General features: G+C 52.0%; 1 protein-coding gene across 5 annotated transcripts; it reads right to left on the bottom strand.

Annotated features, from left to right (window-relative positions):
* Positions 1-26685, bottom strand: MARCHF2 (membrane associated ring-CH-type finger 2). Of its 5 annotated transcripts, none has more exons than XM_030509443.1 (5): positions 26531-26685; positions 18252-18478; positions 14722-14917; positions 6648-6857; positions 1-2606 (listed from the first exon to the last, which is right to left on the bottom strand). In XM_030509443.1, exons 2-5 carry the CDS (start codon positions 18425-18427, stop codon positions 2448-2450), a joined length of 741 nt encoding a protein of 246 aa, XP_030365303.1. In that variant the 5' UTR covers positions 18428-18478; positions 26531-26685; the 3' UTR covers positions 1-2447. The 5 variants fall into 5 exon arrangements, with proteins under 5 accessions (XP_030365303.1, XP_030365302.1, XP_030365304.1 ...); XM_030509442.1 differs by lacking the exon at positions 26531-26685 and adding an exon at positions 19415-23043; XM_030509444.1 differs by lacking the exon at positions 26531-26685 and adding an exon at positions 19807-20981.
* Positions 26686-26750: the final 65 nt, after the last annotated feature.

Consider the following 26750-nt stretch of genomic DNA (forward strand, 5'->3'; position numbering starts at 1 on the left):
AAGGTTTGTCTCACTTTTATTGACTCAATTGCACAGCCCGTTTCCCCACGACACTGGAACATGGCAGGTCAGAGACACTGATTTCCCACATCCATGAGCTGAACATCTCCTCTGGGAAGGAGGAGAAGACCCCAAGAGTTGCTGTTGGGTTTTGCAGGGGCACATGCAACAACTCCAATTATTGGCAACTATGATAAAGATGACGAAGCTGCAAGTGAAGCCATGGCCATGCAGCAGCACAGGGCCAGGCCCCTGCTGCCCCCAGCCAGGGACTCTGGCTTTCACAGTTGCATGTTTGGAACCACAGTGAGTGGATCACAGTGACCCACGGTGAGAAACACTGGCTCCGTTAAGTCCTTACGAGGGGAACGTGGTCTGGGAGTGCACATCCTTCATTACCTGCCAGAACTAGACATGGTGCAAGACCAAGCTCCTGGGAAGTAGCCAGGGCTGGGAAGTGAAACTAAACCCCCACGTTTCTCTTCACTGGGAATGCCCTGGTGCCACGGGGTTTGTTGGGGAGCTGCTGAAGGAAGGAGCACCCAGGACAAGGCACAGAGCAGTGGTGCAGCTCCACTGCCAAAGGGTGGTGTGTGTGGAGGTGGGAGCTCCACTGCACAAGCCAATTTGAAGCAGGATGCTGCTACTGTGCAGGGACTGTAACTGCAGCTGGGTTGACGAGGTCCCACTGCACTAGAAACCTCCAGGAGCACTGGGGGCCAACTCATCCCTGCGTGACATGGAAAAGGGAAGGGGCCACGAGTATGTGGCAGAAGGAAAGAGATGGGCAGGGAGGGTGGCAGAGAGGAGATGCACAGCCTGGCTGTGGCAGCAGACATCCACCCTGTGATCAAACAAGACCCTCATGCTCAGAACAGACACCAGCTCGGACCAGCCCAAAGCTGGGCAGAAAAGCTGCTGCCAGATGTGCTGGGAGATCACTGAGTTGCATTAGAAACCTGGGACAGGAGATGGAGAAGAAGAGCAGATGCAGAGCAGGCCCCAGGGCTGGAGTAATCCTGTTGGAAAAGAGAGGACACTGGTCCCTGCTACTTGTGCCACCAGTGACTTCCAGCCCAGGGAATACGTAAGGAAAAGCATCCTGCTTTGCAGCTAGAGAGGAGGAGGAATGGGATGTGGTGCTTTGAATTCAAGAAATGACAGGTCTCCATCTAGCAGGGCACTGGACTGACCCACTTGTGTCCAGCAAAGGAGCAGGGGGACATAGTGTGTGACTGCCACCACCCACTGAAGGACATGGGCACCTTGGAGCCTGCCTCCTCCCTGCTCTCTTGGGGTGTTTCACTAGAGGACACATAACAGGCAGAGCACTTCCAGGGATGATCCCAATGACAGCAGCTCCTCCAGCTGCTGCTGAGGAATGTGCAAATGAAGCACAGAGACAGCCAAGACCACCCGCATCCTGCCAAGCAGCTGCAGTGACGGCCTGTCCCGTGAGGGGTGTGTGTAACCAGCACTACGAGAGGTCCAGCCTCAAGGTGGTGAAAGGACATCAGCAAACAGAGACTCCAACTTGCCTCTTTTGGGGTCAGGAAAGCTCCTTTTGGAATCTTCAAAGCAGAAGGCAATGATGGGTTTAGCACGTACGAGCCACCACTTTTCACCCTCAGACCCTCCATGTACCTTTGCCAGACACAGCAAGAGCTGAGGGCATCCAAGTCCTGGGGATGAGCCAAGATCCACAAGGAAAGTGTTCTGTGAGATCACGTCTGCACAGGAAGAGCTTTTCTCACTTTGAAACGTGTTGTGAAATTCTCAGAATTCCAGTACTTTCCAATACAAACCGGCTCCGCTCAGAATCACGTCATTTTACTCCTTCTGGGATTACAGTAACTCTTAAAACCACACAACTTTCTAGAATGGACAGAAACACCACGACAGAGACCAGAGGAATGGGAAAGGCTGCTGCAGGATTATCAAAGCCAACTTAGTGCAAAGGAGAAGGGGACTTTGAAGAACATTGATGAAAAGTGGTGTTCTTTGTATGCTCACTTGGAGAAAAGGCATAGATTTAACCTCTGAATGAGATCAGGCTGCCAGCTTCTAGAACTGAAGCTTAGAACAACACAAAAGGACTAAGACACAATATGCATGGCCATTAAAAAATAATATTATATATAGAGATATATATATAGAGAGGGAGATATTTTCCACGTATGGTATTTAGTTATAGAAAGTGTCCCTGCAGACAGGCATGTTCTACCATCTGGCTCTTTCGGGCCATTTCACATGCCAGCGCTCAATTCTCTGTCTGTTTGCCATGGTATAAAGTACACGCTGACTGCAAAGTCCTCTGGGTGGGATGATTGTTTCCGAGGGCCTCCACGGTCACCACGTTTCCTGTGTGCACGTGGGGACACCCGACCCCCCTCGCTCGTGCCAGCCCTGAAGGGCTGCCCCGGCCCCAGCAGCCAGGTAGGACGGGCTCACACGGTGGTTTCATCCGCGGTCTTTTTCATGAGCTTGGCGGAGAGGAAGGAGTGGGGCACGGGGTGAGGGCTCCGCGAGGATGGGAGCATCAAACGGACTTTCTGGTTGGTCCTTCGCCACTCCGAGTACAGCTGACAGTGGTACCGGAACGAGACCTGGGGAGGACAACGTGGCAGGATGGTCACCAAACCCCGGTCCCGGGGCTGGAGCTGTAGAGACACAGTCACCCATCCACTCTCTGTGTATTCCTTGCCAATCCATCAGCATCCCCAGCCAAAGGAGGCAGCACTGAAACGGTTTTCATAGAATCATGGAATTTGGGTTGGAAGGGACCTTAAAGCTCCTCCAGCTCCAACCCCTGCCACGGGCAGGGACACCTTCCACTGGAGCAGGTTGCTCCAAGCCCCTGTGTCCAACCTGGCCTTGAACACTGCCAGGGATGGGGCAGCCACAGCTTCTCTGGGCACCCTGTGCCAGCGCCTCAGCACCCTCACAGGGAAAAGCTTCTGCCTCAGAGCTCATCTCAATCTCCCCTCTGGCAGGTTAAAGCCATTCCCCTTGGCCTGTCCCTCCATTCCTTGTCCAAAGCCCCTCTCCAGGTTTCCTGGAGCCCCTTTAGGCCCTGGAGCTGCTCTAAGGTCTCCCCTTCAGGAGCCTTCTCTTCTCCAGGCTGCCCCAGCCCAGCTCTCTCAGCCTGGCTCCAGAGCAGAGCTGCTCCAGCCCTCGCAGCAGCTCCGGGGCCTCCTCTGGCCTCGCTCCAGCAGCTCCACGTCCCTCTTGTGCTGTTGCCCCAGAGCTGGATCAGGGCTGCAGGGGGGGCTCCCCAGAGCGCAGCAGAGGGGCAGGATCCCCTCCCTGAGCTGCTGCTCACGCTCTGGGGGTGCTCCCAGCACACAGTGGGGGGGTCTGCGCTGCAAGTTTTGGGCTCTCCATGTCCCAAGCCTTTGATGAGGAATCAAAGAATTCCTGATAACACCTATGGTAACACACCCATAGGGGCTTTCTGGGCAGCACCAGGACAGAGGGACAGAGTTTGGGTACCAGGCTGCTGAGATGTGGCAGGGAGGAACCGCAGCTTCACCCTGGCCACGGGCTGAAGTGAGCACCTTGTCTGGGCAAAACAAGGGGTTCTCAATAGGACCATCCTCGTGTCTGAATCCAACCAGCCTCCTCCCATCTCACAGATCCTGGTAGATCTTCTCTGCCCTTTGCAAACTTCTCTCCTTGATCTGTAACAACAGGACAGTGGTTGGACTCACTTGGCCAGGAGAGAATGCAAAGACTCAAGGGAGCTGAAGGAGAGGCTGCAGTTCTAGAGCAGCCCTGCAAGGGGGAGCTTCGAGCTGTGCTTCCCCAGCAGGCGGGCTCCTCCCTGTGTCCTTTTGCAATCCTTAGCACCACTACAGATTGTCTCACAGCTCCTGCTGGCTCCTTAGCTTTGAAATGAAACTTTTCTAGAGTTTCTGGAGGAAGGAACAAAACGAGCATGTCTTTCCCTCCTATTTATTTTCCTTCAAATTATGAGCAAGAGAATTAAATCCTGAATCCAGTCAGCAACTCGTCGAAACCAAGCTTTCATCCTTCGTAAGAGTACAGGAAACATTTGCCTAGCAAGTAGGAAGTATATCTGACAAGGAAAAGGCAGTATTCCTATTACTTTGGGACAGGTCTCGGATACCTGCTATGAGAAATGAAGCTGCACCACAGCATCAAGGTAATTTAGCTCATTCATCTGTGCACTCCCCTTTTTCCTGTTGTGGAGGGACAACTGTGGGAATAAGGTTGTTTGCTCATAAGCAAGAAGCAAAAGCACCTCCAACCTTCAGAGACAGCGTGTGAAGGGGGAGTTAATGGTGCAAAGCTCAAGGAAAGCTCCTGCTCCGCAGGCAGGAGCTGCAGCCTTGGCCACAGCCTCTCACAATCCTCACACAGACACACAACAGCTCCTTGTGCTGCACAGCCCATGGTGGCACAGGAAGAGCTGCAGCTGAATATGGTAAATGTGAATAAAGGGGCTTCATTTCATGGCCTTCTCTGCTCAAGGGAATGTGAAGCTCAGCAGAACTAGAGCCATTTTAGTCAGGACTTATTAATTCATAAAAAAACCCCAATTTTTCCATTTCAGCCAGATTTCCAGCTCCTCCAGAGCAGTCCTGGGACACAGAACACAGGAGCACTTCCCCTTAAGGTTTCCAATTTTAGCTTCGCTTTCACAGAAATGAACCTCATGCAGCATGTACATGAGATGTCCCTCAACAGCTCCCCATGCACTGCAGTTACTGCATGTTTTGACAGCAGCACTCGTCAGGCACCCACTGCAACCACCACCCTCCCAGTGAAGGCTGCAGCACCAGCTCACCCTCTCCTGGCACCCAAGTCTGTGTAGGAGAGCTCCAAGGACCACCCTAATGCCAGGGGAATTTCATGAGAAATGCTCTGAGAAATCAGAGCATGAGATATAGCAGGGAAAGGGGCTGTGGCATTTCTGCTGCCAGCTTTTTGGGGTCCCACTATTCCTTCTCCAGCAGCTGTACTTCTTCCCTTCCCTTCCCAAAATCATGCTTCCCAGCAAGCAGCTGGAAAAGGGTATAGACAGGGCATGAGCACACACAGGGCTTTGAACAGGAAAGTTAAAATGAGGATCCAAACCCAAAATCCCATCTGGAACATAGAAGAAAGGAATGGGAAACAGAGGGAAGTCCCTGGCATGGGAGCCCCAAGGGCACAGGGAGCAGCAGGGCAGGGACCTGCTCCCAACCCAGCAGCTCCTCAGGGCTTAGCTGGAAGCACTCACAGATGTGCTACACTGCGGAGTCACGGTTACTTTCCTGCTCTTCGGGACTCACCCCAAGCTCCTGGTTCCTCATCCAGCATGTCCCAAAAGATGTAATTGAGGCATCTGCAGGAAGCTCTTTCCCAGCAGGGATCAGTTCAACACCCAGAGAGTCAAGTGCAGGTTCCCACTAATTCCCAGCACCTCCAGCCCCAGGCAGCACAGCTCCAAAGGCACAGCAGTGGCCCAGGGCAGGCTGCCTGCCCAGCCTTGGCTCAGAAAAGCCCAGTGTGAGGGAGAACTCAGAGCTCTCCCCAGGGCTGGAGTGTTTCTTGTACACACCCTTCTGTGCTACTGACATCATTAGAATATTGTGTAGGAATTTGTTCAGTTGTGGGCCACAGAGAACCCCAACAACCAAATGGTCAGTCTGCACCTCCTTTGGGCATGGCCAACCTGTGCAGCACAAAGCCTGGAGGGACATGACAGCAGATTATTTATCACAGAAGCATAGAATGGTTTGGGTTGAAGGGACCTTAAAGCTCCTCCAGCTCCAACCCCTGCCACGGGCAGGGACACCTTCCACTAGAGCAGGTTGCTCCAAGCCCCTGTGTCCAACCTGGCCTTGAACACTGCCAGGGATGGGGCAGCCACAGCTTCTCTGGGCACCCTGTGCCAGCGCCTCAGCACCCTCACAGGGAAGAGCTTCTGCCTCAGAGCTCATCTCAATCTCCCCTCTGGCAGGTTAAAGCCATTCCCCCTTGTCCTGTCCCTCCATCCCTTGCCCAAAGCCCCTCTCCAGGGTTCCTGGAGCCCCTTTAAGCACTGGAGCTGCTCTAAGGTCTCCCCTTCAGGAGCCTTCTCTTCTCCAGGCTGCCCCAGCCCAGCTCTCTCAGCCTGGCTCCAGAGCAGAGCTGCTCCAGCCCTCGCAGCAGCTCCGGGGCCTCCTCTGGCCTCGCTCCAACAGCTCCACGTCCCTCTTTTGTTGTTGCCCCAGAGCTGGATGCAGGACTGCAGTGGGGGTCTCACAGAGCAGGGTAGGGGGGGTCTACTATTTAGAGATCTATTATTTAGGGGGTTAAACATTTTCCAGATGGGTACCAATTCTGTGTTTCTTCTTGAAAATAGGAATAGGCACCATCACTGGACCACTGCCTGCCCCCAGCACCAGACCTTCCCACCCAGCTCTGCACCCTGGTACATGACACCTCGGGGAACACTGTTCCTATGTCAATCTGGAAAGCAGATGATGAGGAAGTGGTTTCTCATTCTCAGCAAGCAGCTCTCATTTGAAGTAAATTAAATGGACCTTCAAAAGAAAGAGCTCAAGGTTTTCTCCCAGGGGGAGGTAGGAACATGGAGTGAGCCAGGACTTCCATCTCCTTTCTGAACAGAAAGGCAGCCCTGGGCAGCAGCCACTTACCAGCGTCCAAAGGACGTAGATTGTGAAAAGTGCTATCGTTAGTGCTATGAGTCCGATGGCCTCCAGCCGGCTGTTGAACTGCAAATGATCCTGGGCTCCACGCAGACACAGCCAGCCCGAGATGGCAGCCAGGGGAGTGATGAACAGGAAACACACCATGTCACAGAAGAGTGTCCTCTTCTCATTGCGGGGACCGGGATCCTTCAGCCACTGCAGGAGGGAAGGGGAAAAGGGCATTAGGCAGCAGCATTCGGAAGCACACAGCGTGCGAGCAGGACAGGATGGCTATGGTGGTAAGCTCTCACGTGCTCTCTGCAGTCTGTATGGACCTGGTGCATACACTTAACTCACACAAAACTTAACAAAAATAGAGAGCATCAAGGGTATTTATAACAACCAACGAGGGAAAGGGAAGAGACAACTGAAGAATATCATAGAATTATAGACTGGTTTGGGTTGGAAGGGACCTTAAAGCTCATCTAGTTCCAATCCCCTGCCATGGGCAGGGACACCTTCCACTAGAGCAGGTTGCTCCAAGCCCCTGTGTCCAACCTGGCCTCTGACAGGTCTTGGACTGAACTTCAAGAGAAACATATCCAGGACTCTGCAACTGGTGTAGGGACGATGGGAAACGAGGGCACTGGGGCCTGTGGCCAGGCTGAGCTGTAAGAGAGCCCATTCTGGTGTATTCCTTCCTGTTTTCAGGCTTGCTTTCTTGCCTCCCAGGCACAAAATGATCTGCAGCACTTTGCTCTGTGTTACCAAGAAGCTTTGCAGGCTCGTCCCTCTTGCAGCTCTCAAAAATCAGCAGGTTGCAGAGCTTAGGAAGCTCTGTTGCAGGAAGGTTTCCCTCAACAGGCAAGCTCTAAATGTTCAACTACTTTCAGGAGTCCCGACTTGCTTCCAGTGTGGATTCATTTTAGCTACTTGACTTTAATAGCAGCAATTGTTCTAGTTTTCCTGGGATTCTGCTATTTTCAGCCCTTCCTTTCCTTTTTTTAGAACAGTGCTTTCTGTGGTTCCTACCAATACCCAGAGTTGTTACAGCACATTTTTAGTGGGAGTTCTTTACAGTGGATGGGTTGCTGGATCCTTCCTTCTTTCCTGCACAAGGATGACTGGTCTCAATTAGGATTTAAAACTAACCAAATAAATAAAACTAATTGGAGAACATGATTGAAAAGGCACAGTCAGAGCAGGGGAGGGAATATGCCCGTGGCAACCAGGCATGTCTTACCCATGCCTCGTGCCAGCCCTCGTGCCCACTTTTGAACAGGCAGGATGAAAAAGGACCCACCTGAGAACTATGCACACGAAGCTCCTCCTTGGCAGGGGCAGGGGAAGCCAGAGTTCAAACAGCAACACAGAAGGGGTGGTGGCAGGTATGCAAGAAATTTGTGAGGCCACACAGGTCAAAATGGAGCACAGGTAAGCTGAGCACGTGGCTGGCCAGAAAGACAAGCAGAAAGTGTTGACCCAAGGGGAGGGTGGAGGGTGCACACAAGTCAGAGCAAACTAACGTGAGGGATGTACAAGACACAGCGTCTCTGGCCTTGAACACTGCCAGGGATGAGGCAGCCACAGCTTCTCTGGGCACCCTGTGCCAGCGCCTCAGCACCCTCACAGGGAAGAGCTTCTGCCTTATATCTAACCTAAATCTCCCCTGTTTAAGTTTGAACCCATTCCCCCTTGTCCTATCATTACAGTCTCTGATGAAGAGTGTCTCTGCAGCATCCTTGTAGCCCCCTTCAGACCCTGGAAGCTGCTCTGAGGTCTCCACGCAGCTTCTCTTCTCCAGGCTGAACAGACCAATTTCTCTGTCTTCATCTGGGAGGTGCTCCAGCCCCCTTAACATCCTTGTGGCCTCCGCTGGAAGAATCTCAGGGACTGGAGGCAGAAAGGTATTTCACTGCATGTTATTCTATTTATATTCCTTGCGAACTTTGAAACTCCTTCTTCCTCCCCAAGATGGGAGCCAAACATGTAAAGGCAGGAAGCAAATTAATTTCCTTTTGAAGTAGTTGATTTACTTTGACAGTATGCACTGACACAGTAACAACCAGAACACAATCAGGCACCCAAAGGGCGCGGGGCTCCTGGCACAGCAGCACACCAGTGCACACAGGATTAAAATAAACCTTGCAAACAATCCATAAAGTGGTCTGTCAGCTTAAACAACTTGTGTGGGGAAAACTATCAAGTAAACATGGGAAAGCAACAAAAGCACAACTTGGTCTTCTTCCAGGCCAAATCCAAATAACAACTGCTTCCATGCTGCAATCATGCGAGAGACTAAAGGGAAAGAGGTAGAGCTGGCTGCTTGCTGCCCAAGGAGAGAGGAGCTGCAGGAGTGCTAGGAATGGTGGACAGGAGAGGAACTGACCCAAGCAGCGCTGCAGGTCACCAGGACACTTTTCTATACAGCAGCAAGTGCTTCTGTGGTTGATGTCACCACAGGAAATGCCGTGACATGCCCAAATACAAGACCAAGGCACTGCCAGCAGCTGCACCTCGGAGAGACCCAACCGGCAGGGTCCTCGGAGCACAGACGGGGCTGGACAGAGTGGTGAAGATGGACACAGAACGAAGAGACTAGTGCTGACAAGTGCCAAGAGTGCAGGGATGAATTATTTTCAGTGCTGACCCCAAAGAGGCCATTCTAGATTTGCAGAGCAGGGCCAGGGACTACACAGAGAAATAGCAAGAGGATCTAGGGTGGGATGTGAGAAGAGCATCTCCAGACAGCAAATGCAAGCAAAGACAGAAAGGTCCCTGCCCATGGCATGGGAGGTGGAACTGCATGAGCTTTAAGGTCCCCTCCAACCCAAACCAATCTGTGGTTCTATGAAGAGACGAGAGGAATGGAACTCAGCTAGAGGCAAGAGGGATTTGGTTTTCACTAGATAGAGGAATCAAACTTGCACTGGGAAAAGAGAGACACAAGCTAGGGAATGGGGTAGAGGAGCACAGACCAGACAGAGGATGGTGCAGGGAGTTCAGCAGAAGAGTTCAAGGAAAGCCCAGGAAGAAAGTCAGCCTGCAAAGAAGATAAGGCTGGAGGAAGGGTGGGGGAGAGCTGCCACCACAGCTCAGTTCTCTGAACTGGAGGGGGGGCACCCAGAGGCAACGTTTCTACTCCTCATAACATAAGCAGGAATGGCAATATCATCACTATTGCTCCCTGCAAAGTTCACTTTGCTTGTACCCAGCAGCATCTCCCACGGCCATGAGGGACTAGTGAGAGGCAGCAGAAAGACTACACATGGCAGACCTGTGGAAGGTGACCCACACTCCAGCATGACCCAAACAGCCAAGGAGAATTTCAAAGATGCTTTCTTGCAGCCAACAGTTGTGTTTGGAAGTGGTATCTTCCCTATAAGACAAAAAAAATAACCCACTGCACTATGAATGCACTGTAACCTATGGTTTGAACATTTCATCTGCATATCTACTGCTGAAGTCTTCCAGGTAACACAGAAATGTATTTTTTAGTCAAAAAGGCTATGCCAGTCATGCTGGGTAAAGCCTCGTGGATTGAGATCACTTCCCTGTAAAGATATGGATGCACATTAAGCTAACGGTGTGGGAAAATTGAGTACTGGAAAATCATCCCTCTCCAAGGCTTGGCCACCTTATCCTCTGCTGGGTCATGCTCCTCAATGGAGAGCCCCAATTCACAACCTCTTGTGCTGGAGACCCTTTCAGAGAGCCAAGAGAAGCCACTCTGTCCTTTCACAGCACAGTGAGCTGGCTGCAGACGCTGCCCGGGCACCCGTGGCTGCAGGTCCACTCTCCATCTTCACCTGCAGTGGTTCAAAACATGCCCCCAAAAAACCATTCAGCCCATCCACCTCGCAGCCTGACAGGTAACCAAAGCCTTCTGTGGGGCTTTTGTTCCAGCTTTCAACCAGCTTCTGGTTAAAAAACCCCAACTGAACTGCAGGAGAGATCCTCCCCACACCATGGGCCAGCCCGGAGCTGGCTCCAGGCTCAGACAAGTCCCCAGCTCCTGGTTCAGAGATCAAGCATGCTGGCAGAGAACACTGTTACTATTTTTACATTGAACAAACCACAACATAAATAAATGGGTGCTTAAAGAACATAAACCAAAATCCAACTCTACTAAAAAATTCTCTTTAATCCATGCTGAACAAGGAGGCTGCCTTCCCTCCCTAAAGGAGGCTGTTGGATATCACAGCGATAGGTGCCCCAGAGAAGCTCTTGGGCAAATGAATCCTTTGGTCTTGTGAGCAGGGGTACAAGGGCATACAACAGCCACACAGGATAAACCGCATTAGCTATTGGGCATCTTTCACCCCAACCTGTGAACATGTAAAGACCACACTGTAATGTAGATATACAAAAGGACTGAAGTGAAAATAAGGCAATTCTGGATGTGGCAGTTCCTGATTTCCAAGAACTTTGTGCAGCTTCTGCAGAAGCATTTTGACTCGATCATGTCACATCCCCACAGCTCTCACCAAAACGTCTCCTCCAGTCCCCAGGCAGCTCTCAGCCTCCCTCCTCCTGAAGGCTTTTCAAACACACACAGACAGAGCTGGATTGTCATGGAGCTGCATCCCCAGAGCGTGAGCAAGGGAGGGGATTCTCCCCGCCTTGCTGTGCTCTGGGGAGCCCCCCCCTGCAGTCCTGATCCAGCTCTGGGGCAGCAGCACAAGAGGGACGTGGAGCTGCTGGAGCGAGGCCAGAGGAGGCCCCGGAGCTGCTGCGAGGGCTGGAGCAGCTCTGCTCTGGAGCCAGGCTGAGAGAGCTGGGCTGGGGCAGCCTGGAGAAGAGAAGGCTCCTGAAGGGGAGACCTTAGAGCAGCTCCAGTGCTTAAAGGGGCTCCAGGAAACCTGGAGAGGGGCTTTGGACAAGGGCCTGGAGGGACAGGACAAGGGGAATGGCTTTAACCTGCCAGAGACTCAGATGAGCTCTGAGGCAGAAGCTCTTCCCTGTGAGGGTGCTGAGGTGCTGGCACAGGGTGCCCAGAGAAGCTGTGGCTGCCCCATCCCTGGCAGTGTTCAAGGCCAGGTTGGACACAGGGGCTTGGAGCAACCTGCTCTAGTGGAAGGTGTCCCTGCCCGTGGCAGGGGTTGGAACTGGAGGAGCTTTAAGGTCCCTTCCAACACAAACCATTCTAACAATCCCCAAACACAAGAAGCTACAAATAATTCACATCCCAAGGCCTCTGACAGCGACAGGTAATGGTTTGAGGGGTCTATTCCTCTCTGAAAACACAGTGGCAGTTCTCTATGAGGCTTATTAAATGCTGCCCACCCATCACCTCCCAGTGCTCACAGATGGCTTGTTGGTCACCATACCCATACAGACCCCAGCTCAGAGGAGCTCTTCACAGATTTCAACAGGGATTAAAGTTTGATTGTCCCAGGCTGCTCACTCATCCACCTTGGAGACAAGTAGGTTCACAGCAAACCCTTGACCTCGTGTCCCAGCAAGCTCCTCTTGCCAGCTGGATGCATGGACATCTGCGGCAGAGGAGAAGCTCTTCCAACACACACCAGTCTTTGAGCTTTTCTTCAAGTATGCAGTTTTCTAAACCTGGACTTGTTATGAGGTGCTACAGCATCCTTGGACTATGGCTTCAACACACTTCCCCATGTTTGTTTTTGGCCGTGAATAACTTACCAGCTCTTAAGCTAAACCATCTGAAACCTGCACTCCAAGTTTGGCCTGCATTAGCCTTAGCAAGCTCCCTGTGACTGGGCTTGCCTGCAGTGTGTCCTCAAAGTCAAGACACAGCCCTTCCCAAATGCTTGAAAGCAGTGGTTTTCAACCTCTGAAACAACCATTTGAGAGGTTTTTGGTCAAAGAGCCATTTTATCTATTTTAGCCAGCTGGGAGAGATAAGGCTCAGACAGCACTAACCACTGATGTAATGCTCTCCTCCAAACTGCTGAATACATGGCTTGGTTTAGCACTGTAGTCTAAAGCCTTCCCCTGTCTGGGGCTGTCAAGTCAATGACCGTCAGTTGTAAATTGAACAATCATTAAAACTGGGTATTGATTTTGCAAAGGGAGGCTTGAATCCTTGCCCAGTTGGGGGGCTCTGTTCCCCTCCAAGGCTCGCCGGGCACCCAGAGGAGATGGGAGTGTGGGAAGAAGAGCTGGGACTGCAGGAAGGACGAGGGGGCAGGTATCGCTGTGGGAAGGGAAAGGAAATAACCTCTAAATTGATGGGAATGGAAACAGAGATGGGAAAAGCAACTTCAAATTCCAGTTGTGACGCGGCTTTAATCTAACTGATAGAGCAAGGGGAAGGAGAGAGCGGACAAGAGCAGTCCCAGAATTAACCCCTGCCTCCCCACACACCCCCTTCTGGTGGCAGGCACCAACAAACCTCTGGTAGCTGGCAGGTAACAGGAATCTGTTGGTAAAAATCAGCTCACAGAGCTCCTGCAGCCTCCCCTATGTCAGCACAGCAGCAGCAGCACTGCTCTGCACTGGTTTGAAATGCTATCAACAGGGAAAGCAACTTCTGAACCAAAACCCAGAGCCACATGCCACAGTCCCAACACAACCAGGGAGGCGTGTGATGAAAAACCCTGCAGGGATTAGGGTGCACCCATACTTGCTTTGGCAGCTCCACATGACACTTCCCCACTTCTCTTATTGTTGATGGCTGGAGGACCGGGGGGGCTTCCGAAATTCTTATCTGTAAATCCCCACGTGCAGACTGATGCTTCTCTGCAGCTGCACATTGCGTGGAACACACAGCCAAGCCCAAGCTAGCAGCAAGGTGATGCAGGGAAGAGCCTGCCTGAGCTTTCACAGCAGTGAATGGGATCTGAATGGGGGGCAGGCAGCAGGACCTTGCTTTGACCTTCCAAGTTGGACCTCAGGTGTGCTACCAACACCCTCCTGCAGCACTATCAGCCATATCAGCATTGCCTGCTGACCGGCCAACACAACTCACACACATTTAGACAGGTTAAACTGTCTTCTAAAACAAACAGGCATGGCCCTTTGTGCTGTAACTCACTGATTTACTTATTCCTCTTTGGGGATGTGCACTTGAATTCTGAGGTCAGAAGATGGCCTGGTCCAAGCTGCCCTTGTTCCCAACATGTAAAGGGCCTCATTACAGGCAGCCACTATAAACTTGGGATGCCAAAGGAAGTCTGGGATGTGAGCAGAGCAGACTGCCTAAACAGGGAATGAAGAGAGCCTTGTGACAAACAACAAACCAGCCCAAACCAACCCACCAACTACAGCCTGGATTGTACTTTCCAGCTCCGGGAGGCTGAAGGACCCACCAGGAACCCGGTTCCCCTATGGTCAAAGCAAAGAGGAACATAGGAACTGAATGAGCCATATCCTGCTTTCTCCTTCAACTAGGGGGAACATAGGGCAGCAATGAGGCACCACAGCTCAGCAGGAAGGAGCAAGACCCAAAGGCTTTGAAGCACACGTCAAGGAAGGATGGGTCTTATATCAACAGTATCAGAAATCATCACATCTCACTTTTTAGAGCAAAGCATGACAAGAAGTCACAGAATCACAGAATCCCAGCCTGGTTCGGGTTAGAGGGGACCTTAAGGCTCATCCAGGTCCAACGCCCTGCCACGGGCAGGGACACCTTCCACTAGAGCAGGTTGCTCCAAGCCCCTGTGTCCAACCTGGCCTTGAACACTGCCAGGGATGGGGCAGCCACAGCTTCTCTGGGCACCCTGTGCCAGCGCCTCAGCACCCTCACAGGGAAGAGCTTCTGCCTCAGAGCTCATCTCAATCTCCCCTCTGGCAGGTTAAAGCCATTCCCCATTGTCACACGCAAGGGAGCTGCAGTGTATCTACAAGTGCAATATGTTCTATGGTCCTGCAGCCTGCCACTCGTGAGTGGCACATGGGGGTCCACAGAGTTGCCCCAAACACCTCTACTGCATTTTTGCAATGACACCACTTGGTCTGATAAGAGACTTGATGTCTCTAAACAAACTGTTCTGTGTGAAGGCTAAGGAGGAGGAGGAGACAGCAAGAACCACAAGGACAGCAGGGCAAATCATTTTCTCTCTAATGGTAAGGAAATCAAAGTGAAGCAGGAAGAAAGCAGTACCTCTGTCAAAGGTCTCGGTCTTCTCTCTACAACAAATTCTGTGTGGCAGAGCTCACAGTAACTTGTGTTGGAGGAGGATAACCATTTTTCCAGGCAGCTCTTGTGCACGGTGCCCAGTGTTCCTGTGCAGTCACACGGGGAAAGCAGTCCCTCCCCATTTCCACCTTCATGACAGATTCGACAGATGGGACCATCACTAAAGAAGCAGACAAACAGAATGAAATCACTGTCAGAGCAGGCAGAACCATACAGCCACGCCACAGAACGGGTCTGAGCCCACCAAGCCCAGGAAGGGCACATGCACAGCAGGCAGCGCATGGCAGAGTGTGCCAGGCAAGAAACCGGTGTCAAGGGTGGGTGGAGGTGCCAGAGGTATTTGAGGTCAGTAAAATCTGGATTGTGCTGGTGAGCACCACAACAGCCAAGAGAAGCTGGCACATCAGCCTGGCCAGCTCAGCTGGCCACAGAAGGGACCACAGCACACGTGTGCCGTGGTCTGCAGCTCTGCTCACAGACACTGACCTGAAACCAACCCTGGAGCACTGATGCAATCCCAAAGCAAAGCTGGGTGATCCACAGCGGTCACAGCATGCCCCCAGCCACCTGCTCTAGTGGAAGGTGTCCCTGCCTGTGGCAGGGGGTTGGAGCTGGAGGAGCTTTAAGGTCCATTCCAACCCAAACCAGGCTGTGAGTCTATGATTCTATCTCACTTCCCACCTTTCAACCAGCCATTTCTTTCCTACAACCGTTCTCTTACATCCATAGTTGCACAGATTTGGGGTGGGAGGGAGGGTGAGAAGGGAACATCTTTATTTCAAACACCCTATTGCATGTCCTCTTGAAATCCAGGCGAGCTGTGTCTGCTGTCACCTTTTCCCAAACACTGCTGACAGTACAAAAGCCCCACATCTCACAGTTCATACTCCACCGACTTTAAAAACACATTTGACAGCAAAAGAACTTTGTGGGATTGCAACACAATGGTCAGAACAAGCAATCTGCAAGCAGTAGCACTACCTCCATCAGTTTGCACAACCAGGCAAAGCAGAAAGCAAGAGCCAGACACAGAAAAATAGGGCAAGGAAAAGGAGTGTACTGAGGAAAAATGCTGGTGGGACACAAAGGGAAGAGAAGAGCCAGCAAGAAAGTGCACATCAGCTCAGTAAAGGAGAAGCAAGATTCCTCTCCTGGTGTATGACCACAGATCTCTACCCCTTTCAATTCAATGTTTAGCAGGTTTCATTCCAGTTGGTCTTGTTAATCATATTTAGGGCTGGGAGGCAACATAAACGCACTGCACTATCCCCTTCTCTCTGCCAAACATCCCTGGTGAACCACTGACCCTTGGTCTCTCCTCGTTGACATCTGCCTTTTATTTAGGGGACTTCTTCAGGCAGGACAACCCCTGCAATGGGAGTCTGGAGAGGTGGTGGAAACTCCATCCTCAGAGACACTGAAAAGTGCCTCAGACAAGCCTCTGAGCAGTCTGACCCATCTCTGAAGTTGGCCTTGCTCTGACAGGAGGTTGGGCCTCCGGAATTCCCTTCCAAAATCCGAATCATTTGATGACTCTGCACCCTCCACTGCCACAAAGCTCAGTGCTGTATCAGAGTGACAAAATGACAGTCCCCTCACACGGCCCCAGTGACAGGGAGAGACCAAAAGAACCCCCAAGCCTCCAGCGCTCTCATGCATCTGCTATTTCCTTAGAAAAGCATCTGTAAGATATTTCATCCCTTCTCTTCCTGTTTGAGAAGTTTCATATTTCCAGTGCATTATTATAACCTTGGCTACCAAGAAACAAATGCAGAAGGAAAAAATTTGCTGACCTCGCAAGAAACAATTTCTTATCAGCCTCCATTTTCCTTCCTTCCTATCCAGAGGGGAAAGGTTCTGGTCACAATCCCCACACCCTCAGACACAGTTTTCCAGCAGGCTGTAGAGACTCGATCAGTAATTCAACATTCCAGTATAGTCACAGTGCTTCTGGCTTCATTCTGTTAAGGGATAAGAGACTGAAACCTACCCCCACCAAAATGAACAAACTGGTGTCCCATGAAGACACATGAGGAATCCTGGTGGGATTTTGTTTAACCAGGCAGGTTCCCCACACGATTATTACACCTCCACAAGCTTTAAGAGGTTGCACAACTTCTCCCTCAGCCTATCTGGTGTCAGAGAGGAAGCTCAGCTCCCCTCATGTGCTTATCAACCAGCTCCAGGTTTAGATATAGCAATGACGTGCTCCTCTAGTGTTCCTGCTCTCCTCCCCCACGTTTGCAGTCACCACTTTCACACCTCATCAGCGTTTGGCCAAATTCATTGAAAACAAAATAACAGCTGTTAAGAGAGGATCTGAAGACAGAATGTGCCTGGTCTCAGTGGCTGGACTGACCCACGCTCCAAGTGTCCTCTGCTCTGGAAGCTGCTCAAAATAAGTGACGAGAAGTCACATCAGAAGAGTCTGAGCAAGTGAAGCTGCCACATGTCCCCTCTGGCAATAAATAGGCACTGTGGTTCCTGCAACACAAACACCCTCCTTTCCCTGGGGCTGCAAACTGACACCACACTTTAACTCCATGACCATCCTGCAACAGGGGCTGTGCTCCATTTTCACCTCTCAGATCATAGAATCCCAGCCTGGTTTGGATTGGAAGGGACCTTAAAGCTCCTCCAGCTCCAACCCCTGCCACGGGCAGGGACACCTTCCACTAGAGCAGGTTGCTCCAAGCCCCTGTGTCCAACCTGGCCTTGAACACTGCCAGGGATGGGGCAGCCACAGCTTCTCTGGGCACCCTGTGCCAGCGCCTCAGCACCCTCACAGGGAAGAGCTTCTGCCTCAGAGCTCATCTCAATCTCCCCTCTGGCAGGTTAAAGCCATTCCCCTTGTCCTGTCCCTCCAGGCCCTTGTCCAAAGCCCCTCTCCAGGTTTCCTGGAGCCCCTTTAGGCACTGGAGCTGCTCTAAGGTCTCCCCTTCAGGAGCCTTCTCTTCTCCAGGCTGCCCCAGCCCAGCTCTCTCAGCCTGGCTCCAGAGCAGAGCTGCTCCAGCCCTCGCAGCAGCTCTGGGGCCTCCTCTGGCCTCGCTCCAGCAGCTCCACGTCCCTCTTGTGCTGTTGCTCGAGAGCTGAATGCAGGACTGCAGGGGGGGTGGGTCTCATGAGAGGTCATCTCCACAGACAGCACACTGCTCTTGCTACCGTGGCATCCCACCTTCACTGCTGCTCAGCAAGGACTTGGCAGAGGCACAGAGACAGAGGCTGTCTCATCTCAGCTGGAGCAGCCACAGGCCTGGAGGGGGCTGAAGAATGTGCAAGTCCCAATCCACCAGGACATGGAACTGGTGTGAGCTCCCACAGAGACAGCACAGGCATGGAAAGCATCTGGCTAATGAGGATTCACTCCCAACATTAGCACTCTGGAGGACTTCTCCACAAGACTCAGTTGCCTCCCTCTACCCCTAGAGCCACAGGAAGAGGAGCAGAAAAGCCCAGATGGAGCCAGGCCAAACCCTTCCCTGCAGCAGCCCTACCTCTGCGCACCCAGCGCCTTGATCACGGTGGAGAGGAGCCGGCCATCCTTGGTGGTGACCTGCGTGACGTACTGCGGGCGGCCGATGTCCGAGTCCTCCACCGACTTGGAGAGGGCAGCGCTTCCCGGGCAGTCGCAGAGGGAGCCGGGGAGGTGGCAGCAGTCACCAGTCGTCATTGCAGCTCTGGACCCCTCTGTCCTGGGGACCGGCACCGGCGGCACAGAGACCTGCGGGAACAGGGCACCCCGTGAGAGGCAGTGACCAGGACCTCCTCCACCGCCCGCCTTGGCTGCCAGCGCCCCAGGGACCAACAACCACGCGTTTTGCTCCCCTTCTGTCCCCTTTGATAGGCTTTGTGAGGCTGCCTTACCATAAAATTAAGGCTCCAAGTGTCCTACTTACATAATTTAGCATGGGAATTGCACATTTGCCTTTCTCAGAGAGGTACCTTTAACCTGATGAAGCCTCTCAAAGTGAACATGCCGATGACACAGAGATGAGGAAGGCAACCACAAGCCTGTGTCACGCTGGCTATAGCCATTCTCAAAACTGATGCTCATACCCTCTGTGAAAGTTGCAAAGTCTCATCTGAACATGGCACTTCAACCACTTCATGTGGCTCAGGCTTGACTGCAGGGGGGGCTCCCCAGAGCACAGCAGAGGGGCAGAATCCCCTCCCTGACCTGCTGCTCATGCTCTGGGGGTGCAGCCCAGCACACTGAGGGAAGGCAGCACCTTCCCAAGCTGCCAGCAACAGTCATGTTCCTCCCTGGTAGGGATTCTCTCAATCCCAAAGGCAGGCATGCTTTAGCAATTCAGAAAAGTCCCATTTTCTCCCATCTCCTTCAGTGTGGTCCCTATGAGGCAGCTGTGCAGAAATAAAGAGCTGGGGTTACAATTAGTCACAAGCTGAACACAAGCCAACAACATTGTACTGCTGGTGAACACCAAAATCCTTGTGTCTGTCAACAGGGCTGCCTTATGTAAGGCACGCACAGTAATCCCTGTGCGGTAGGACTCTGGGATCATAGCTGGAACAGTGTCTCATCCCGGTGGCTGGGTTTCAAGAGAGAAACAAACCCAGAAAAGATAACTAAAGGAACTGAAAAGGATAAAAAACTGGGGGAGGGGAAACACCAAATAAAAATAACTCCAAAACTTACCAAAGAAGAAATATGAGAAGAATTAGTTTTGTTTCAGTTAGGGGTAGGAGGGGGAAATCTTCACTCTCCAGCTTCTGGAGGTAGAGGCAGGCAAATAAACCTTTGCCATCCCATGTAAGGAAATGTGGGGGTTTGATTTCAAGGTCTCTGTGCATAACAGCAGTCAAACATTCCCATGGAGCTGCAGTTCTGTCAGGTTCAGCTAAGCCTAAATCAAACTAAAATAGCTAAAGAAAATAAGGGCTTGTTCCTGGTTGGAAGCTGGGCCAGACTACAGGGGAAGAACACAAAAAGCCAGTATGAGGATGTGCTCGCTGGAGGCCTGAAAACACTGAGCTGGGTAAGCACGAGTGTTCTTTCATGTCCTGGAAATGAAGCAACTCTTACACAACCTGTGAGGATGGCTCCTGTCGTGGTGAACACGTGCAAGAAGAAGATTGCACTTCACTGGTGTCTCATCACCCTCCATCCTTCCTCTGGATCCGAAAAGGAATAAGCTTGAGCTTGTGGGCAGGTCAATGCCTATCAAAACAAATGGGAGTCTTCCCATCAACTTAAAAAGGAACTGAACAGACTCAGCACTGCCCTGACTCAGCCTCTCTCCACCTCTGCAAAGAGCACACGGGGTTAGAGCCACTTTTCTTCTTGCTCTCCTCTGATAAAATAAAGGCTACAAGCTCTCCAAATTTAAGGAGCAAAAAGTAAGATGACAAATGCTGTTGGAATGACTGAAGTCAGCTGGTTTGCACGTTAAGGAGTTCTTTCAGCTTTAAAAGCCTCTTGCTGAACCAGGGAGAAGATACATGCTTTTAATAAAAAAAGGTCGGCTCCATTTGTTCAGCCAAAATGTTGTTTAAGTCCAGAGGAAAAAGGTCCATTTTGTGTATTGGAATAAAGCTGCCCTCGTTCCCTGTGTCCTGGGAGGATTTATACAGAGGTTCTTTGTGCTCCACCTCTGACAGATACAGGCAACACCACGGCCTTGCCCCCGCAGCCCCGTTTGGCGCTGGAAGGGAATGGCCACCCAGCCATCCATCAGGAAACACGTGGCTTTCTGCTACAAGTTATTTGGCATTTCCTTGTCAGGGTCCATCCCAGGGTGGAACCTGAAGTCAGGGCTTTAATATCTGACTCATGCCATTCAGCAAACACAAAGGAAAAACAGCAAAGGTTTTCATGGATACAGTTAGCGAGGAAGTAACTGAAATCCAAAGATAACATCTGCAGCGTGCTCCGGTTCCAACTTCATACCCAGCTAAACATGAACCACAGTTTTCAGCCAAGCCAGTCCCTTTGCTGGCTCCCTAAAGCTCCGCCCATCAATATGCTGCCTTTCCTCACAACTGTCAACAGCTCATCAAACCCAAACTCAACCTTCATAGAATCACGGAATCAGCCAGGTTGGAAAAGACCTTTAAGATCATCAAGTCCAATCGTTCCTCCAGAACTGCCAAGGCCACCATGTCCCTGAGCACCACATCTGCACATCTCTTAAACACCTCCAGGGACAGTGACTCCAGCACTGACTGCCCTAGGCAGCCTGTTCCAATGCCTGAGCACCCTTTGGGGAAGGAATTGTTCCTCATCTCCATCTAAACCTCCTCTGGTGCTGCTTGAGGCTGTTTCCTCTTGTCCTGTCACTTGTTACTTGGGAGAACAGACCAACCCCACCTCACTACAACCTCCTTCCAGGTACCTGTAGGGCGTAATAAGGCCTCCCCTGAGCCTCCTTTTATCCAGGCTAAACACCCCCAGTTCTCCTCAACCGTTCCTCATAAATCTTGTTCTCTAGACCCTTCACCAGCTTCATTTATAGCAGAAACACCAAGAACTCAGAGTTGGAACCAAGACCCAAACAGCTGGTTTTAACCACACACTTTTTACATACAATCCCAGCCTGGTTTGGGTTGGAAGGAACCTTAAAGCTCCTCCAGTCCCAACCCCCTGCCACGGGCAGGGACACCTTCCACTAGAGCAGGTTGCTCCAAGCCCCTGTGTCCAACCTGGCCTTGAACACTGCCAGGGATGGGGCAGCCACAGCTTCTCTGGGCACCGTGTGCCAATGTGCTTCTGGGCAGTTGTCATTTCTGAGCCCATTCCTTGGGGACGCATTTCTTGTTCTCATTTAAAAAGAAAAAGTCTGTGAGACTTCAAGGTTATTATCAATATCCCCTCTGCTGCCACAGTTAGACATGAGCAAATAAATCAGAAGTCTCTTCTCAGCAACATGTTGTATCCTCAGCTTCCGAGCAGATCCAGGATATAAAGGGCTGAGTTTGTACAGATTACTCAAATTGAAGAAAAACAAACTGTGTTTGTGGAAAGTTGGCTCAGAAAAGCGAGTTATGCAAAAAGACTCCAAAACTCAAACACATGCAGGAAGATGAGCTGGTTCCTCAAAGAGCAGCTTTGCTACTCCAAGGCAGAGACCACAGTGCTGGTGGAGGATCTTGCTATGCCAGGATCCTCTCTACCTGTCAGTCTTTGGGCATTGCCATGAGGTATGTGATCCAGCTGATATCATCCAAAGGGCAACAGGGGGTTCAAAATCTCCTCAAATGACCAAGCAGCTTAAGGCTGCGGAGATCAGGCTGGACCAGTGTTCTCCATCCAGAAGTCATGCCCAGCAGGAACAAGCAGAAGACACGGAGCTAAAGGGTTCCCCGGTTCTGTTCTGCATAGACTTTGCAGCCAGATACGACAGTTAGTCCCCGAGACAGGGAAACCATAGCAGGCCAGATGGACACCTTGATCAAAGCCACAAAGAGATAAGCCACAGTCAAGATGAGAAAGACAGCAGGAAAAGCTAAAGGCAAGTAACCACGGTAAAGGGGAATTGTTAGGTGCTCCTCCAGACTGCTGGTGGCCTGTCTACAGGATGACTATCTCAACCAGTGTAAACCCTTGGGCAATTCTGAGGCTTTGATAGGAACCAGAGCAAAGTGAAACCAGAACCAGCTCCACCTCCTTTGTATGCACCAGCTTCTGTACGGGTTAGCTTCTCCAGGATATCTCCAGAAAAGACAAACAACCTCTTGGCAAGGCTGCCACGAGCCAAGTCTGTTCCTCTCACTGAGAACTTCCCTGATTACCCTAACCAAGGCCTGGAACCTCACCATGGTGGCACCAGGAGATAACCAAGTTGTGCAGCCAACATAACGCACCCATCTGCAGAGAAGTTCCCAAACCCGTTTTAGCCAACACTTGCATGCATACACTGAGCTTTCCGATCATATGATCCTACAAACGTCACTGGTGAACTGAAGGTTTTCAGTTGCTAAAGGGCATTTCCAAACATCAATGCTTCCCTTCTCACCACCAAAAAAACCATGGATTTCCCAAATCCTGGGGCCCCAAGGCCTGAACACAAAACATCTTGAGGGAGAACAAGTACAAAGAATTACTTCCTTCACCACATCTAAGCACCTGCTCCCACACAGCCTGTCTCATCCAGCTAACTCGCATCCTTCCATGGCCCAAGTCCAATCCCCGGCCTGCAACATGTCTGTGAGCTCTGCCTACTGCAGGCGGCTGTAGTGCCTAACGGGTAGACCTGGCAGCCCCATGCTCCAGGCAGGGGACCCCTTCCTATAGGATGCTCCAAGGCTGGAGCAGCTCTGCTCTGGAGCCAGGCTGAGAGAGCTGAGGCAGGTCAGCCTGGAGAAGAGAAGGCTCCTCAAGGGGAGACCTTAGAGCAGCTGCTCTCCTGGGACAGACCAGGCCATGCGTTACAGCTGGAGTGCCAAAATGAGCACCGTTATCTCCGATCTTCTGAGACTTTCATCTGCCACAAGACCGTATGAAAGGGAAGTTTTACTGCACTTTAATTACCAACATCTGGAAAAACAAATTGCAACATTAGGAGAAAATTCTTTGCAGAGGGTATCTCCAACCAAAAAATCAGCCATTTTAAGAACAGGTTTCATAAGGAAACAACAGAAAACCAGCTGGGACATGGGAAACACGTGCCGCTCCTCTGAAGACATCAGCACAATTCATAACATAATGCAACTACCTGAACCCTGTGCCACCTCTCTCATCATTTCACTACTCTCTTTCTGCAGGGAAAGAGATGCACTAGTAAGACTTAAAAGTTTTATTGAAATCAAGAACCAGGGTGAAAAAAAACAGTTATCATGCTCACAAAGCATGAAACCAACCACCCGAGCACCTGCAAGCACATCCCTGCCCTGCTCCTGCTCAGCAGTGCAGCCTCCTGAAGGCACCAGAGCCATGTGGCCTCTACTTTCTCTTTGAACACGTGTCCTCTACCAAAGCAACAGCACCAGCAACGCAAGAATACTGCTTCCTACACCCACTGCTTCAGAAGTCTCCTCTTTCAAGAGACACAGCATCTGCTCAAACTTAAGGACATGGCCCTGCTCAAGTGGGTCCAGAGGAGGCCACGAGCTGCTGCGAGGGCTGGAGCAGCTCTGCTCTGGAGCCAGGCTGAGAGAGCTGGGCTGGGGCAGCCTGGAGAAGAGAAGGCTCCTGAAGGGGAGACCTTAGAGCAGTTCCAGTGCCTAAAGGGGCTCCAGGAAACCTGGAGAGGGGCTTTGGACAAGGGCCTGTAGGGACAGGCCAAGGGGAAAGGCTTTAACAGAGAAGCTGTGGCTGCCCCATCCCTGGCAGTGTTCAAGGCCAGGTTGGACACAGGGGCTTGGAGCAACCTGCTCTAGTGGAAGGTGTCCCTGCCCGTGGCAGGGGGTTGGAGCTGGAGGAGCTTTAAGGTCCCTTCAACCCAAACCATTCCATGATCTGCAGCAATGCCAAAGCTCAAGGGCTCCCCAGTCCTATGCAATCCCTTGCCAGGCAGTTTCAGTTTATTCAGAACACATGGATTTTCCAGCTCTGGGTGATAAAATCAGGGAAAAACCGAACATTTTAGTGTAGCAGTAACACATACACCAGATCAACACAGCAGCATCCACACAACATTGGACTGGTCAGTCCCTCAAAGGGATGTGTCAGAAGAATGCAAAGCATTCTTTCGGATCAGAAATCCCATGCCAGGAAGAACTTGCCCTCTCCTCAGTGTTTTCCTCCTTGGTTTATAAAGCCCCATTTTCACTGATATATGAATAAGAACACTCTGCTTGGAGACAAACTGGAGCTGGGACAAGCCTCCTGCCGGCACGCAGCAGCCCTGCTCGCTCCGGCTGCTTGGAGCATCATGTGGATCTTCAAGCAGATATTGATCTGGAATTTCACTTCTCTAGGTCCATTTTTCAAGCTAGCTATTTCACTGCCCAGATCTCTTTAGCACACTCAGTCTTCAAAGAGCTCTCAAGCAAAGGAACCATCCCAGCCTTTGACCTACAACCCATCTGCATCTGAAGAGCTGCAAAGCAGGCACCAGCTGAGAGCATCCTCTCACTGATTTCAACAGTGTCTCCCTTCTCCTTACTACTCCTCAATGCTGAAGTGAAACTTCACAATTCACCTCAGTGCCTTAAAATCCAAGCCTCTTTGTCCCTCCCAGTTAAGTTTGCAATGTTCTGCTTAGGCTGCATGACTAGTTCTTCTGGAGGCACAGGCCTCGAGTGATTTATTTACAGGAAAGGGAGGAAATAAAAGTTGAGAAGAGTCCAGAATTGTAGCTTGCCTTTTCCCTCCCACTACTCTCAAATCTAAACTCAAACTGCAACTGAAGCAGGACTAAAGCTCTCAAAGCTTCAAAGAAATAAGTGTTAAAGACTCTAAGAGCTCGGTGCGTTCTCCTACTTGCAGACAAGGGGTTTAGAAACTAGGTTTGCTTTGTTTGTACTCACATGTGCTGAGCCAGTACTGCTCCTTGCTCCCTCTTTTTGAGAGCAGCAGGAGAACGTTTCCTTCAGTCTATCACTCACTTCATGACAACTGATTAAAATTGCAAGAGCAGTTGCAGTGTGTCTGCCCTTGAGGTTAACTCCATGTCATCATCTTGTCTTGCATTAGGAACTGAAAAGGTTAGTTAGAATTGCTGCATAAAATCTGGTTTTTAGTGTAAAAAGTCAAGGTATTTTAAACAGTGAAAAAAGGCCCTAAACGCACATTTTACTGTGCATCTCTGCCTGCAGAACTACTATAAAGTCACATCCTGAGAATCTGCAGCAGTCCCTTGGGACTAACAGAATTTCAGAGCCCATAACCAATCTCAGGTTGTGCTGGATGCATTTTGGGTTGATTTTGGTCCCACTGTTTCAAGGAATCTGTGCTAACCTCCTTCCAGGGAAACATCGTGTCATAGAATCCCAGCCCAGTTTGGGTGGGAAGGGACCTTAAAGCTCCTCCAGTTCCAACCCCCTGCCACGGGCAGGGACACCTTCCACTAGAGCAGGTTGCTCCAAGCCCCTGTGTCCAACCTGGCCTTGAACACTGCCAGGGATGGGGCAGCCACAGCTTCTCTGTTAAAGCCATTCCCCTTGGCCTGTCCCTGCAGGCCCTTGTCCAAAGCCCCTCTCCAGGTTTCCTGGAGCCCCTTTAGGCACTGGAGCTGCTCTAAGGTCTCCCCTTCAGGAGCCTTCTCTTCTCCAGGCTGCCCCAGCCCAGCTCTCTCAGCCCGGCTCCAGGGCAGAGCTGCTCCAGCCCTCACAGCATCTTCTCAGAAGAGACAGAAACACCCCAAAAGAGGAAAAGAAACCCAGGCACCGGAGTCCACCTGCGATGAAATCTCTTCCAGCCACCACTGACACCCGTGGAAACGAAGCCTGATGAACAGACACCAAACCCGGCCGCCCCAGCGCCCCGGGCCCGCAGCTCTTCTCTCCCGGCTTCTGTTTCCACGCAACACCCGGAGCTTTCCCAGGCAGGGCCGGGCTCCCGCCCGCTCCAGGGCAGCCGCAGGCCCGGCCCGCAGCGCTGCCCCCGGTAATCCCACCCGGTAGCCGGGGAAGGGTCCGGACCGCCCCCCTGGGCCGCCGCGGCGCGCTGCCAGGCCCCGGGCCGCCTGAGGACACCCCCGCGGCAAGATCCAGCCCCCTCCCGAGCGGGGCCGGGGGACCGGGAGGGCTGTCAGGGCTCTCGGGTCCCCACCCCCGGCACGGCCGGACCGCGGCCCAGCCGCCGCAGCCCCGCACCGGAGCGGGCCCGGCCCATGGGCCCACCCCCGGCCGCTGCCCCCGCCCCGCCCGGTACCTGCGGTCCCGGCGCCCGCGGCCCCTCAGCGCGGCGCGCGCCGCCCCATCGCCGGTTCCTGCGGCCGCCAGGCACCGCCCACCCGCCACCGCCCAGCCCCTCAACCGCGGCCTCCGCCAATCCCCGCACCGCGCTGCGCTGACGCCGGCTCCGGCGTAGCCAATGAATCCGCAGGGAACCCGGCCGGCGTCGCAACGCGACCTCGCTGGCAACAGCCGCT

This window comes from Strigops habroptila, chromosome 20, assembly GCF_004027225.2.
Source record: "Strigops habroptila isolate Jane chromosome 20, bStrHab1.2.pri, whole genome shotgun sequence".
Taxonomy (NCBI): Eukaryota; Metazoa; Chordata; class Aves; order Psittaciformes; family Psittacidae; genus Strigops; species Strigops habroptila.